The following is a 15906-nucleotide window of genomic DNA, read 5'->3' on the forward strand; positions in this document are numbered from 1 at the left end:
GCGACCATGGAGTGTCCCCAGACACCGTCAAGTGCCCTGAGGACCAGAATTGCCCGTCCCTCTGAGAAACACGGCCCTGCAGAAATCCTTAAGAGACATAATTACTCAGAACGGGGACGAAGTGGTCCCAGCTGCCGGGTGAAAAGCCAGGACGCCCGCATCAGAGGTGCCAGGCGGGCGTCCCCGACCGTGTGCGGAGACTCCGCAAGCGAGATGCCGACTCGCTTAAAAAAGCCGAGCTGTCAAACCTGGTTATAAAACAGCTTGTACTGGGATCCCACACAGAACATGCGTGGAAAAGCCGAGAACGGTGGTGGCTGTGGGTGGCGGGGTAACAGGTGATGTCCTGCTTTAAACTTTATTTTCCAAATTTTCTACAGTGAACATGTAGCACTTATATAAGCTGAACCCAATTCTTTTTTTAGGTGTTTTTAAAAAATGCTTTAATGTGTCACAGTTTGTGGGAGACCACTGAGGCAGCAGGACTTTGCTGTCACCGCTCATTTGTTCTGTTTGGATTGATCGCCACTCCAGGGTGGGGGGAACTGAGGCTCAGAGAGGAGAGAGGACTGGTCAGGGTCACCAGTGAGGCTCCCTGACTTTCCGGGATATTCTGGCCCTGAGTGTGCAGTGTGAAGACGCACCGTCGCCTGACGGTGGCTCAGCCTGCATTTCCAGGTGGTGCACCTGTCACAGCGTCCCGGGGGCCGTGCAGAGCACTCACGTGGACTCCCAGTCAATTTCCTTTTCCACAGGTAACAAAGTGGAACGATCGTCTGATGGCAAGGAGTCATCTTTCAAGCTGTGAGGTCTCCACGAAGCAGGGGACAGCATTTCAGCTGGGAGAAGCGAGGCTTTTGACATGTGACTTGGAGGACAAAAATCCTGGTTCCCAAGTCGGCCTGGAGGCTTTCTGCGGGAGCCATTCCCGGTCTGGCCTCTTCCCACCTCCTCCCGGCCGCCTTTGCGGAAGCGGCTCTGCTTTGCTGAGGGTACAGAGAGGTGAAGGCGCTCGCGTGGGTTCAAGAAGTCCTGACTTTCACACCTTTCTCGGAGGTAAGGGCTTGCCAAAATTTAAGGCAAGACCCAGAAAAGCTGAAAGTCCTCCGGCTCCTCCGGCTCCTCCGGTTCCGACTCTGCAGCAGCCGCTGGTGCCCAGCAGGTGCTCTCCCCTCCGCTTCCATAACAGGACCTAGCTCTGCGCCCGGTGTGTGGCTGCCCAGCCAGAGCGCCATGTTTCCAAGACACCCCGCAGTGGCCGTGGTCACGGAATCAAACGCTCCAGAGGCCATCTTGGAATGCGAGGACAAGGCCATCCAAGCCTGGCGGGTGGCGCGTCTCCAAGCGCACAGACACGTGTGGTGGCCGGCAGTACTCCTGACTTGGCGATGGGGACTGGCGCTGGGACCCTGCTAGGCGCCGCTGGTCCGCTGGGGGTCCTGCAGGGCTTGGAAGGGAAGCAGTCCAGGAGTTTAGCTGGAACTGAGACCAGTGGCTCCAGAAACTATGGCCTTGGGCACCTGCCACGCCAGCGTGCACTCGGGATGGCACATGCCAGGCCCGAGATTGAGGGCCGAGGCCCCAACGTGTCCCAACCTGTCTTTCTTCGCCGTCTCGATCTGACCCGGGGCGCCCTTCCGCACGTCTGCTCTCTGCTCCCCACGCTCTGCCCTGCCCGCCCCAAGCCCCGGGCCCACCTCGGCCCAAGTCCCCAGGGAACAGTTCCCTGCCTGCCCCAGCCCTCCGCGTGGGAAGGCTCTCACTCCTCCCGTCACTCTCCGGAGTGACCCTGCATCCCTCTCCCGTCACACGGCTTTTTTGCCATCGACCTTATGAGACACGCAGGTTATGAGGTCAAGCTCTGGGTCTCCCCCATTCATCCCAACCCACGCCAGCTGGGCCACACCCATTACTGGTCTGGGTGTTACCACACGCCCAGGGTACTCCAGAATCACACAGCTTAGCTAAAAAACAAAACTTCTATTAAATTTTCACTAAAATACGAAACCTAGCTTTGTCAATCATTTTGACCCAAACTGCTCACCGCATTAAGTTGTGCTTCAAATTCATTACTTTCAAAAAGAAATAATAAGGTGTTACATAATCACCCACACATAAAATTGTTGACACTGTGCTCGATAAGGGCCACCCACGCTGCTGCGGTGCACGTCACAGCCACAGTGTCGGGGCAGAGGGAGGCTGGAAGGGGGATGAAGGTGCGGCCTGCCTTCCTCTGTGCCCTGGCCTCGAGCACATGCGACGACAGGACTGTCTTTCCCAGCCCAGTTCTAGTACTTGGGTTCAATTTATTGATGACGTACTAGGAAATGCGGCCCAGTGCAATGTGCCTGCACACGAGTGACACCAGGACAAGAGGTGTAGAGCACGGCCTCCCCGGCTAACTGGACTTCCCCCGACTGTGGACAGGCCAAGAGCCACAGGACGAGCCCATCACGGTTCTCCAGAGTCCGAGCGCGCGGCGAGAGGGCCCGGGGCGCAGGCAGTGGGCTCAGCCAAGCTGGGTGCTGAGGAGGGGAAGCTGGCCTGAGGTCACGAGCAGAGGAGGAACTAACTGGAGCGGTGCCCAGAACACGCAGCTCCCAGTGTCAGAGGATGGCTCTCAGGAGGCCCTGTACCGGCAGACTCCCGGGGCGCAGCCGTGCACATGACTGCGTGTGCTCCTGCTTCCCGGCTCATTCCCATGCAACACATGCCTGCCCGGGGAACGCATCACACCCACCCACGCTGCTGGCACGTGCTCCCAGGGGAGGCAAGCCGGTGCAGACCGCGCCCGGAAGGAGCCGCGTGCCAGGCACCCCACGCCAGGACGCCTCCTCGCTGGTCTCCGGACCTGTCTTCCCAGTGCAGCTGGGTCTGGTCTGGCGGCAGCATAACTCTACCCTGAAGCCTGCCAGGTCACCCTCTAAGGAAGTGTCAGGCCAAAAAGTCCCCTTAATAGAGACACGTTGTATGAGACACACTTTACTGGGACAGTGACAAGACAGCCTGTCCAGCCCCATCACCACCCCCGCTGTCTCCCTTTGCACGCACTGATCCCTCCTGTTTTGCTGAGCAGACTCGGGGGTGCTTCCGGCTGTACCTGTCACCTGTACCCGCCTCCCCAACCCAAACTGGCTTCCTGCTCGGCCTTGAGCCCCGGGGTTCCTTTGCCAGCACTGGCCATACCAGGTTTCAGGACCGTGTCTGCATCCTTCTCCCTGTGAGGATGAGCTTCTGGAAGACACGGGTTTTACCTGCTTTATTTCTGGATCCCCACAGCTCAGCGCAGCGCCCTCCCAGAATAGCTGCCTCACCCTAACCTGCCCGAAAGGTGCATGTCGAGGAATGAACATATGAACAGTGATGAAAATTCTTCACGTCTTGTCCTGAAGCACCTGAAAAGGACCGGGCGGTTTCACTTGGAGAAGCAGAATTCAGGGAGGGAGCACCATTTTCATCTTCGAGTACCTGAGCGTTGACTAGTGAAAGCTCCCAAGAGCGGGGGACACCCAGGGTGGCACGAAAAGCTGCCCAGCACGGTTCCCCAGCTCCCTGGGCTACGCGTGTGTGAGCACCCTGGCACTGGGGGCCCGGGCAGAGGCCGGGAGGCTCCTGCTGAGCAGCTCCCCCCCACCCCAACCCCGCTGCCTGGGGGCTGAATCCTGGAATGCTGGCTCAAAATAACGCGTGGAGGTGGCTTCAGTGGGCGGGGTGGAGAGGAGCGAGCAGGAAGCACAAAAGGCACCGGGGGGAGAGCCTCGGCAGATCAGCTGTCTCTTTTCTCACGGACACCCCCACATGGGCCCGTACTCATCGCCCCCCTGGGTAATATGTTTCGCCACTGCTAGAAACCACTGGAATGAATGTCCAGGGAGCTGGAAAAAGACGTGAGAACCTCAGAATTTGTAACCAATCAACCCAACCACACAAACAGCAGCAAAAACAAGCAGCAAAAACAGATCAACAAAGGAACGGAACCAAAGCCAACGGCGGCAGAAGTGCACAGTGTAGCCCCATTTCCCTCCCTGTATCCTGGGACCCAGGTCCTCTTAGTGGGTGGCAGTCCAGTCTCGGCCCTGAGGTGACCCCTCTGGGGACCAGCTTCCCTAGCTCTAGTGGGAGGCGCAAGCAGGTCCACAAACCGGGACCTGCTCGCAGGTCTCACCTCTGGTTTGCTGTCTGTGACACAGCACACAGCGGTGAAGGCTACGTCGACGCCCATGACTCTGACCTTCGGACTGGACATCAGGCTGCTATTTGTTTAACAGGCTGAAATCCAAACACTGCACTGACTGCGTGACTGTGCTGCGGGACGCAGGTTAAGGCACTAAGCCAAGTGTTTTAACATCCGATGGCAAATGCCATCTGAGGCAGGACCCACCCGTCCTCCCGCAGCACTCACCGAGGCCCTGCATGGCCTGCACCCGACTACGCTGCACGGCACAAGGGCATCGGCTAGACAGGCAGCTCCGTGAAGAGAGGACGCCCCCGTGGCCCACGCGAGGCCCGAGCCTCGGCGGCACAGCGGGGCGGGCGCGAGGGCTGCTGGAGGCGGCCGCACGGCGGTAACGGCGCCAGCGGAAGCCACCACGCCGCCTCGCGCTTCCTAGGGATCTCCCGCCCGGCATGACTGTCACTACTGCCACGTGGACACTCCGTGCTGTGTACCGAGCTCTACTCTAGGTACTTGGGGTGCAGGTGAAAAAAAGACAAAGACCCGTGCCTCATGGGGCTCACACTCTAGTAAGAGCAAGGGAGGGAGATGGACGTGACAGACAAAATGTTTGTAAATGATGTCGACTGCTTGTGTCATAGGAGCAGCAGGCAGAGGGGACAGAGCCAGGCCAGCAGGGAGAGCTGGGTACGACTTTAAACATGATGGCCAGGGTGGGCCCCCTTCAGAAGGAGATGTGAGCAGAACCTGGCAGGCAGGGAGGGCGCCATTGCCTCCTGCCTGCGTCTTATACCAGGCTCCTGCTGCTCCCTGTCCTCTGGGAATGTGGCAGAGGCTCGGGGCCAGGACTGTGGTGGCACAGGCCTGTCAGCTTTCCTAACGGCAGGCTCCGAGGCCAGCACCCTGCATCTTGTAGACCGCGGGACTTTCCTTCTGGAGCCTCTGCTGAGAGGGCTGCGCCCCCTCCCGAGGGCCAGAGAGTCCACACTGGTCCTGGTCTTTGTGCCTTGGGCCAGTTGGCAGCAGGGAGCAGAGAGCTGGCCGTGTCCTTGTTCAAAAAGACCTGCCCATTTGAGCAGCAGGGTTCACTCACACCTGCCGGGTGCCCTGCTCTGTACCTGCCGTCTGGGGGACCCTGCCACCCACTGAGGGTGGCGAATCACGACCACCACGCTGACTTTCTAGAAGAGAAAACCCGAAGTCATGAGGCTGTGGTCTGGAAAGCAGGCTGCCTGGGTCAAGGGGGCACACCTCAACCATGAGGCCACACCGCCTACTTTACCTTTAAGCAGGGCTCGGACGTCCCGCTGGAGTGGATCCCGAGGGGTCCTGCTTGGGAACACAGACTCGAGGTGTGACCCATGGGGCAGGCTGGGCACCGCCGCCTGGCTGGGCATACTGCTCGGCGGACCTTTCCTGCTTGCGTCCACAGAGATCTCCTTGCCATGTCCACTCTGCTCCCAAGAGCCACCCACACAAGCTGGCTTCCTCCTTGAGGGCCTGGCCCAAACATGAAGGCGGGCAGGCCTCCGACCCCCGGCCCCGTTCTGCTCTCCAAGGCTCTGACCTCCCCAGCTCGTCCCTCCGATCGCTTCTCCCCCTCGCGTGGTTCCCCTTCCTGCGGACCCGAGAGGCCCAGGTGCCCTGCCTGAGCTCTTTCTGACCTCTGAGGATGACGCTGCTGCTGTGACATTTACCATCCTGAATCTCGCCCATGGCCTGGCCACCACACTGCCACCACACCACATGGCGAGCAGTGCCTGTGAGGAAGTGTCACCTCTGCCTGGGTTCTAGTCTCCCAAAGTGGCAAACCAAATACCAAAGCTGTTGGACTCTTGTCCTCCTGACTGGCGAGGTCACCGGGGTTCTACTCAGGGACGGTCACTCTGGACTCACTTGTACACTGTTAGGAAGTGTCCGTCCCTTCCCACTGCTCCCTTCAAGAGCAACCACTTCCCCCCACTGAAAGACCTCGTGGCAAATACACAAAACAAGCCCAAAAAGGAAAGTTCTAGGCCCTTCTATCCCAGCCCTCCTCACTCCTGACCATGTTTCAGACGGCCCTCTTGTCTGGACCTCCCTCACAGAGCCACCTTGTCCCTGTGGCTCCTTGGTGTTGCTCACAGCAGCGGCAGCCGCTCGAGGAGCCCAAGGTCACCGCTCATCACTCACTGAGCGGGACTGCCGGGACAGGGCATCCCGGGGATGGTTTCCATAGCAACAGGAAGGTGTGCATAATGCACATGGGAGATTTTCCTGCTAAACAGCATCATTCTCTAGGCTTCTGGGGACACCTATGCTGGGAGACGATCTCAGCCGTGCATCTTTCTAAAGGTCAGTCACGCGCCTTCCGCTCTCCACAGGGTCTTCGCGTTCAGAAACGAAGGACCACCTCAGAGCCGGGCTCACCGTCTTGGTTCCTCAGACTCACCTGATGTGACGAGGGACGTCAGCAGAACAGGAAGACCACCCTTAGCTTCTCGGGCAGGACAACATTCTGCTGGGCGGGTAAATAAATGCAGCGGCGCCGGCCTGCGGCTGCCTCTCCCCGCCTCAGCAGGATTCCAGGGGAGTGGGTGAGGACAAAATGTGGCCTTGTCGTCATTTCTCGAGAGATTTTTCAAGTTCTCTAGAATATTCCTTTCCAAAATTTGTTGTATGCAGAAAAAAACACCACACCCTGAGAACGTAGCACCTAAAGGAGGGACATGGGCCCCTCGGTAATGGGTGAGATTTCACGGTTTAGCCTCGGTAAGGCAGCGCCACCTATGCTGCCACTTGAAGTCAAAGCAACGCCAATCAGTAACAGAGCCTTTAAATACGACCGAGCCAGACTGCTTCTGCCGGTAAATATTGGTCTTACCAACACACGTCCACGTCTCACCGGGCCAGCAATGTGTTAAAATGCAAATGCCACCCTCAGCACTCGCTCGAGGCCTTGCGTGGGTCTGCACCCGACTGAGCCGATGGCAGGACATGGGCATCGGCTGGACAGGCAGCAGCTCCGTGAAGAGAGGCCTCCCTCTGCGGGCCCGATGCTCTTGACAAATAAGCAGCTGAAAATACCACAAACATTTTTGTCTGCATAAAGAGTGGCCGTTTCACCAGCACACGTGGGAAACTAATTTTTCTTAAAGGGATTTAACTTCCAATATACAATTTAAACAAGGCAAACATTCTGAAAAGTGTCCTGGGTTTAAAGACAAGAAGGAACTAGGCTGCAGCCACATCTGCTTGGCGGCACTATGTGTCACCTCCGCCAACTTCTGCAGGGCGACCTGCAGAGGAACCCAGGCGCAGCGAGCTCTACTCCAGAGCGTGTGCTGAAGGGACTGGACTGGGTCTGGGGAGGTAAAGTGCCTGCAGCGCAAGGAAGGGGAGGGATCGACGAATCGATTGATGACCGACCGACTGACCGACCGACCGACGGACCTATCCATCAAATACGGAGAGGCTGAAAGTTCCAGTCAGGTGAAAATCATGTGCTGTAATGTTAGGTCTCAGGGCCTAACTCACCTGCCATCGCTCCCGGCCCCGGCTAAGCTCCCAGGCCTCCCCTCCCCGGCCTCTCCAGGCGGTGTCCGCCCCAGGCTCAGTGCAGGCGCTCCCCTCTCCTCCGGGGAACTGTCTCCCAGCTTTAACCAGGAACCAGCTGCCCGCAGGGGCTCCCCAGGTCCACCTGCTGTGCACGCCTGCCCTCCAACCGGTCTACACCAACCTGCCCATCCTTTCCGCCTCTCAGGCCCAAAATCAGAGTCGCCCTGGCCTCTTCTCACTGCCCATACCCACCTGAGAGCAAATGCAGGTGACTCTTACTTCAGAACATAGCCAGGACCCCACCGCCGTCGCACCGTGCCCGCATCGCGTGCCCGATTACTGCCGGCGACCTCCGAACCATCCTGGCTCCTCCCGGCTCCCTGGACAAACTCGCAGCACAGCTGCCAGGGCCGTCCTCTGAGAGCCCGAGGCCATGCCACTTTCCGGTCTGAGACCCCAGCAGCTCTCACCTCAGAGGAAGACGCGCGTGTGCAGCGGCACTCAAGGCCTGGTTGGCACCTGACCGCACCTCCCACCCGCTCTGTGGGTGACCCCTGCCGGCCACGCTCTGCTCCGGCAGCCCGCCACCCCACTGCCCACTGAACAAGGCACTTGCCGGGGCCCCAGAACCTCTGGGATGCCTTGCCCCACGCTGCGGAGCTTTCTGTGGCATTTACCACTCTGTAACGTACTAGGCGCCTGACTTACCACTGCTGGCACCGCTGTCCTATTAGAACACACGCTAAGTGACTCCAGTCTTTGTTCTGCCCACAGATGTGCCCATGGCAGACGCAAGTATTTGTGACTGAGCGACTGTCCTGACTTTCTTGCTCTGACCAACAAACCCAGAACCCAGACAGCACAGCAGTCGATGTGGTGATTTCCCTGTGCGAGTGAGGCGGCAACCTGGCCGACGAGTCCACTCTCCCCAGCCAGCCAGCCACGTGGCGCTGGGAAAAAGCCACAGGCCGGATCCAGGGACTGAATTTGGGTCGTGAAAGCGCGAAATTACGTACTTCACGGAGCACAAACCCAGAACCGTCAAGACCTGTGTTTCTCCGCACGGGGCGCCGTGCCACTCCCGAGTCCCTTCCTTCTCTGGTCACTCTGGTCACCAGGAGGGCTGTCTTCTCCTTTTGTTGCCTTTGGGGAACAAAGATGCTAGTAATCACAAAATGTCAGGATCCAGGCTGCGGACAAGTGGCCCAGGCCTTCACACGCTTTCCAACGGGTTTCGTTCAGCTTGGTGAAGGCAAAAACACATACTTTTAGTCACTGCCTTAATCTGAGTCTTAAATACAGTACTAGGAGACAATGCGAGATTTTACTGAGAAAAAGTGAATTTTTAATTATCTCGTGAATCTACTTAGAAAAACACACACAAGCAATGTTCACAACTATAAATTTCAACCTTTTGCACTAAAAAACACAAAACAACAAACACGAAACCACAGGCATGAACTGTAAACCTGTAATTGTTATCGACTAGTCTTAAGGTTAATTCTTAGTAGTAATTCGGCATTTTCCTGCTTGGCAATTCTAGCGTTTTAGCACCAAATGGTCTCCCGCAGAGGTACTCGTAACGACTCTGGCTGCCCGGGCAAGGAGATGCTCGCGTGTGCAGCGCTCACACCCACGCGGACGGGAGGCACACAGAGATGGCTGGATGGCACACGCTGACTCTCAGGGCGATGGAAATAAGACAGAGGGCACACGGGTCACACGTCTTTAATGTAGTGCATTCGTAGAAAAAAGGCCAGCTTTCGCTCCCAGGCGTGCTCTCGTCCTTATAGTTTAATATCATGATTTAGAAGATGCAGACGTTATTGCCTAAATATTATTCTATACATTCCCATCAGTGTTCAGGAAAACTGCTACTTAATTTACACCTTAATTACTGGTTACAGCTTTAGCTCGTTGGCAATTTTGGAAGCAATATTTTTGAAAGCTATGGATGTCCCCGATATCCGCTTAAACCGGACCCCGTTCAGAGACAGTCTGGGCAGCTTGCACACCTCCATCTCCCACTGCACGAGGTTCTCTGCGCGCCCGTCGCCGTGGACGCAGAAGAGCAGGAAGCGCTCTCTCTGCTCATAGTCGCAGTTGTTGGCGTCCAGCACTTTGCGGATTTCCCGCATCATGTCACCGGGGTCCATGGCACTGGTGGTCTTCATGCTCCAGGTAAAGCGCAGGGAACGGGGCTTGGCCTCTTTGTTTTCATCCTTTTGCTCGGCGGACACGTTGCGACTGAAACGCACAGTGGCAAGTTTATTTTTAACGGCACGAGAAAGCCAGTCTGTCCTACTCTAGCCGAGCTCACGGCCGACTCCCAACACAGCTGAGAACCGACCTCCACGTCTTTCCTGCGTGGTTCCCATGTGATTATCTTCCCTTTCGAAGAAGTGTTCACCTATTTAGTCCTCCACTGTCTCTCTCAAATCATAAGCCACATACGCAGAAAATCTACCTGGCTGTAAAATCCCACCAGCCATGTACTTACTAAATTAGGAAATAAGGATTGCTAAACACTACCCTTGGAAACTGGGCAAAGTAGAGAGAGGGCCACGCACCTCCCAGCGCCCAGTGCAGGGGGCCAGGCGCCAACAGGCCCTCTCCACTCAACTCCTCGCAACCTCTGGGTGCCTTAACTGGGACAGACTCAACATGGTTGAAAAGCGCTTCCCTTGTGACCTGCCCGGGGGGCTGAGTGCACAGCTGGGGGTGGGGGGGAGACAAGCTTTCAGTAGTGCCCCTCCCCCATTTTTCCTTCTGTCAATTTAAACTTCTAGTCTCAGCTAAAAAGAATTCTTAAATGACGTTATCTTGCAATGAAAGAAAAATAAAATGCTAAAGCTTATTTGCTGCCGAGTACCCAAATGACTCTCCTGGACATAAACTGTACAGATTCACAAAGCGTTAAGCTGTGGTCCCCACACCCACGAGGTGGTGTCACAGTGGCCCCAGGCATGGATCTCTGGGAACTCAGAATAGGCATCTACTTACTGTTCCCAGACACTTAATCATCGGTGCCACAAACCGTTATTTACATTCTCCTTTACCTGGAGGCTTTAATTAGGACGGTGGATACCTAACACTCTTGTGCATTAAAAAGGCCCCGTATAGAGCCCGAAATACACTTATCCTGTGGCAAATTCATCAGAGCTGAGGGGGGGTGTGGCTTTTACTAAGCACACAGCTCTCCCTGTCACCAACCCACTATGCGACTGGGTTCACACCCACCAAAACTGACTAGAAGCTTCCTATGTACGAAATGCTGTTACAGACTAAAATAGCTAGAAACATCGGCAAAAGCTCTCACCCTAGTTGGGGTTAGAGGAGGGACGACTGCTGCACGGGAACAGCAGTGACGAGACAGGCCCGGACAGTCTGCCAGACGGTCACGGGACCAGAGGGTCACAGGGGAGAGGTGGAGCCCACCTTGGGAGGCGTGGGAGGGAAAGGCGGGGCGGGATGAGGAGGAAGCAGTTTCCAGGTGGGGGTGGCATCTGGAGAGCACGGGGGTTCGGGTTCCAACACCGTGGAGGTGGGGGGAGTGCCCAGGCCCACCAGGCAGAGCATCAGCAAAGGCCAGGACGTGATTGGGGCCGATGTGAGCACGTACGAACGGGCTGGGACTGGAGGCGCAGCGACACCCACACAACAGCCGCTGGCGCTCCCGAGCGCTCTGTGGACAGGCTCAGTGTTCCCTGTCCCCGCCACACTGGAGGCTGTTCCTCTTACAGATGGACGCAAGCTCAGGCTAGAGTCTCTTGAGGCTGGAACGTGCAGGCCCCAGGGGGACTGCGGCTGCGGAGGTCACACAGGGCCTCACAGGGACACGGTCGGTCAGGCAATGGAGCCACTGCAGGTTTGCTTTCGGAAAAGTCATTGGCTCAGAGCCAACGGGTTAACAAGGACCTGGATAAAAACGGGCATGAGGGACAGGCGTCTCCAACTACGAAAAGCGCTGAGCCTCTGTGGTGACACCCCACGCCCTCCAATCCGGGCAATGAGAGCTACACGAAATTTAAAAGCAACTACATAATCTTTTTTAAAAAATCTAATTCGATGTGAAAATTCTACTCACTACTCTTTCATTCCTTGAGACTAGAACTATGCCGAGAGCCACCAAGGCGCCCAGAGCGCTCCTACCAACCCCCAGACCTCACTGCAGGTGGTTAGGGCCCAGGTGGGAGGGCCGGGATTGTACCGCCCACACCCAAGGTTAAGAGTGGGGACGGGGAGCAGACGGCTTTCACCAGCCGGCTGTGCGGCGCCCTCATGTGGCCACCAGGGCGCAGCACAGCCCACCGGCCCAGGGTGAGGGCAGCAGTGCTCACAGCTTCCCAGCCCACTGCGGCCTCACCAGGCAAACCTGAGAGCAGAGCGTCGCCCCGCCACAGAAATGAGGTAAATACCTAGAAAATGTATTAAAAAATAATTTCCCTCACCTTGAGCCCTCATATCTCCCGTTCCTCTCATATTCAGTTGGAAGCCTCAACGAACAGAAGGCAGAAGCACAGACAAGTGGGAGAGAGAAGAGAGATCTTACACACCAGTACACGGCCCCGCACAGAAACACAAACGTCATAAAACCAACAGCCCAAAGCACTTTTGGGTCATCGGTGCAGGTCAGGATGACTCTCAGACTCTCAGCTGTGACCTGGCCAGTGACCGCTGTCCCCCGTGTGTCCACGAGGCCTGCCTGGCACACCACGGCCTTCGCGGCGGCTGTTCAGACCCTCTTTAGTCGCTGGGCCCCAATTAAAGGGAAATGGATTTATCAGTTGGATTTGACACGCAATTACAAAATTTTCTGTCCAAGGAAAAACCTGGCCACTGGGAACATCCATTAAAGAACAAACATGGATGGAACTTCCCTCAGGAAGAAAGCGGTCTCCCAGTTTCTGATGAAGAACTCATGTTAACAAAGCGTCAGTGACCCCACTGGTTTCATCAGCCTGGCCTTCGAGTGAGCTGAGAGGCACAGGCAGTGTGGCCTCTGGCGTTTTCTGCTTCATTTGTGTGCACTCCAAGGTAGTGGGCAACATTTTTGTCTCTTGATATCAAAAATGGTCACCTGGTAGGAATAGCATTTACTACAATGCTTTAGGTAGAAACAATGAGACATGCTTTCTTCAGTGGTTGGTGGACAGTGGCTTTTAGATCAAATACTATTTACTCTTCAACTCCGAAAATATTAAAACATTTCTGCTATGCAGCTGCCCACATCTTACTTTCTCAAAAACACAAACCAAATGAGGCTGTAAAGTTTGGTTTTATGCTTATTTCCAGTATCGGAATATGAGCTCCTTTCTCTGTCTTTTTTAAAGCCTTCTGCTAATTCAACCCTCAGCGAAATAAAAAAATGATGATTGACACCATTACCACTTACCTTTTGCATGCTTTAAGCTAACCATTAAAAGTACATTAATGTTACTGCACATCTCGTTCCTCAAACAGAAGCATGCTAAGTGTTATTAGTATGAAGACAGAATTATTTGGATGCTAATAATTCTACCAAAGAAAGAAAATGCACAGAGCATGCTCAGGCCTCTTGTTACATGGGTGCCACAGTCCCCTCAAAAATGCCTGACGAGAGTTAATTTATTTCTTTCCACAGTTTCTTTTCAAAGAAATAAGTATTTAGTCTCAGTAGAAGGTTTAGTTTTAAGGGAAAAAATAAAAATAAAAAAGGCTAGAAAGCCAAACCTGATGTTAATTGCAGGAGCCATTTTGGGATGAAGATTGAAAAAAAATGTGTATATATAAATCCTACCTTTTGATAAACCTGAATGACATGTTTCTAAAAGAAATTAAGCCAAAAAAAAAAAGAAAAGAAAGAAATTAACAAAAATGACGCACAAATGAAACAAAGTCTAGTCAATTATAGAAAGAAAACAAACAAAACGGCTCTTCTTCTGTCCAACAATGAAACAGTGACATTTGTTGAAAAAGTAAATTACAGATAATTGAGTATGTGATCTTCTAATTAGAAATATTAAAAAATCTGTACTTGTAAGCAGAGATTTAGCAGTAAACATCGACATTGGCTATAACTGAATTTGCTTAAGGCTCTTCAGATGGACAGTCTTTAAGACAGTAAAAGTCAACATCTTGCGTTAAAGAAACGACAAGTCACTTGCAATGAACTAGTAATAACATTTTTCAGTTTTCTTCAGACTATCTTATGAATAAAAATCTTACCTTCTTATAAAGAAACACTAAAAATTTCCTTATAAAATGTTTAACCATTAAGAGAATCATTACTTCAGGAAGATGATTTGAACACTAACAGATTGTTACAGTGGTATGACATAAATCACTTTTAAAGAAAAAAAATTAGTTATTGGGGTCTAAAATGGAGTAGACTTTTTAGTTTTAGATATCGGAATAAAGGAAAATTAGACGGCAAGATAACAGTGGGGGTGTCAAGTTTACGTTTTATGTAATAAACTGAAGGAGATATATTTAAAAGAAGTGACTCAGCTTGTTAAAAACAATTAAGAAGATGCTTAGGTTGAACTGAACGGAACGTGACAAAAGAAATTTCGAACTATGCACCAAGCGGGAACGATCAAGTCATCAGAGAGCTTTTCTGGGCAGGCATGGGCTGGGTCTGTCAAACTATTCCTAAAACCCAGTTCTGTGGACACAAGAGGCACGTATATGTATGTGCCGACTGACTAAATTAATGAATCCTTAGATTTTTTTCTAATTTGGGATAACTTTGGCATTGCTTCAGATACTGACCATTTTAAAAGTTTCTAACTACTGTGGGTAACCGCCAGCTACTTTGTTATCGATCAAAAGGGGTACACAGCAAGGTTATACACAGTAGAGAAGAACATCCATTGAAAGTATTTTGTAAATAATTTAGCACCACATAAATATAAGGCAGTATTATCCAAAATATTATTTTACCTAAAAAAATGATTAAAAGGTCTTTAAAATACATTTTCATTTCCAAATTTTCCACCTGAGAAGTGTCAGGGTTACTGGTCGAATACCACAGGGCTGCTTTTCTTAGAAGTTTCCTCCCACGAATCCCCTGATACACAAAGAGCGGGAAGCTGCAAGACTGAGGTCTTCGCCTCGCTCCTTCTGACGAAAGGGGCTCCGAGGTCACGGAGCCCACAGCTGTCCCACACCACCCGGTCCCCAGGGCAGGGCCGGGAGCGAGGGTAGGCTCTCTGGTGCCAGCTCTCTTCTCACCGAGTCACGGCAGGTCTCCTCTGAAAATCCTAGGTGCGAACACCCGAGCCTTTCAAGGCCCAGCAGGGTAATTCTAGCAATTACTGTCCGGAGAGAATAAGAAGCTGACACCAACGACAGCAGTAAGGACTGTGACTGTTCTTAAGAATGAACTGACAGCACCTGAAGGGACAGCGGCAGGAAGGACCAGGGACCTCAGCTTGCAAACTTGAACAAAGAGAAAACTGCCTTTCTGAAAAATCTGGGGGTGGAAATTGCCTGGAAAATGTAAAATAAGATGACCCCCTAGAATTCTTTTTAACAAGAAACCTCGGTCTCCAACTTCAATTCAAATACATGAAATAAATTTAACAAGCAAATGGGGGCAAGGGCTCTGCCTGCGATGGGCCTTCACGGTGTTCTGTGCGGGCGCGATGCAGCGGCCTCGGGGCCTTCTCTGGAGTCACAACATGTACCTCCATCTCCCCGAGCCTGATCTCCAGTTTCTTCTATGAAACTGGGACAGTATCTCCCCACAGGGCAGACTGCAGAGATTACATGGGCGTCAAGGGGACAATGTGTGGTGTGTGCACACACGTTTCAATGTGTAAACCCAGTCTATAATTCTTGGCACATAACAAGCATTCGACAAATGGTAGCTGATAGTTTTATCAATGATAGTATTAAGATGGCCAAAAAAAGAGCAAAAAGAAGACAAATAAATTTAAGGATTTTAATGATGAGCCCATTTGAGACCAAAGTGCGAGGACACAAAACCGACTGTGCTGTAACCAGTGCTTAGCTAGACCTGAGGGCTGCATGTCCCCTCTGTGCTCGGGGCTCAAAGGGCAGGCAACACACTAGCTGCTATTCAGCAGGGTTGGGGGGGCAAAAAGCCAGGTGAATGATACCTGGGATACCTGGCTCCATCTTCTACCACCCAAGTTTCAGAGGCAGATTCCATTTCAGCCTAGTCCCTGAGGAAGGAAGGAGCTGGGGGA

General features: G+C 53.3%; 1 protein-coding gene across 7 annotated transcripts in view; it reads right to left on the reverse strand.

Moving 5' to 3' along the window:
- Positions 1-9033: 9033 nt before the first annotated feature.
- Positions 9034-15906, reverse strand: part of MARK3 (microtubule affinity regulating kinase 3) — a 31656-nt gene continuing 24783 nt past the window's right edge. For 2 of the 7 annotated variants that reach the window (XM_011378493.2, XM_011378491.2), the window contains exons 11-13: positions 13491-13517; positions 12163-12207; positions 9034-9958 (exon numbers count right to left, since the gene is read on the reverse strand). In XM_011378493.2, the coding sequence (XP_011376795.1) occupies positions 9613-9958; positions 12163-12207; positions 13491-13517 (418 nt within the window). In that variant the 3' untranslated portion in view covers positions 9034-9612. The remainder of the gene's footprint in view (positions 9959-12162; positions 12208-13490; positions 13518-15906) is intronic. The other 5 variants (XM_011378494.2, XM_023522358.1, XM_023522360.1 and 2 more) reach the window with 3 other exon arrangements.

Source organism: Pteropus vampyrus, unplaced genomic scaffold (assembly GCF_000151845.1).
Source record: "Pteropus vampyrus isolate Shadow unplaced genomic scaffold, Pvam_2.0 Scaffold341, whole genome shotgun sequence".
NCBI classification, from domain to species: domain Eukaryota; kingdom Metazoa; phylum Chordata; class Mammalia; order Chiroptera; family Pteropodidae; genus Pteropus; species Pteropus vampyrus.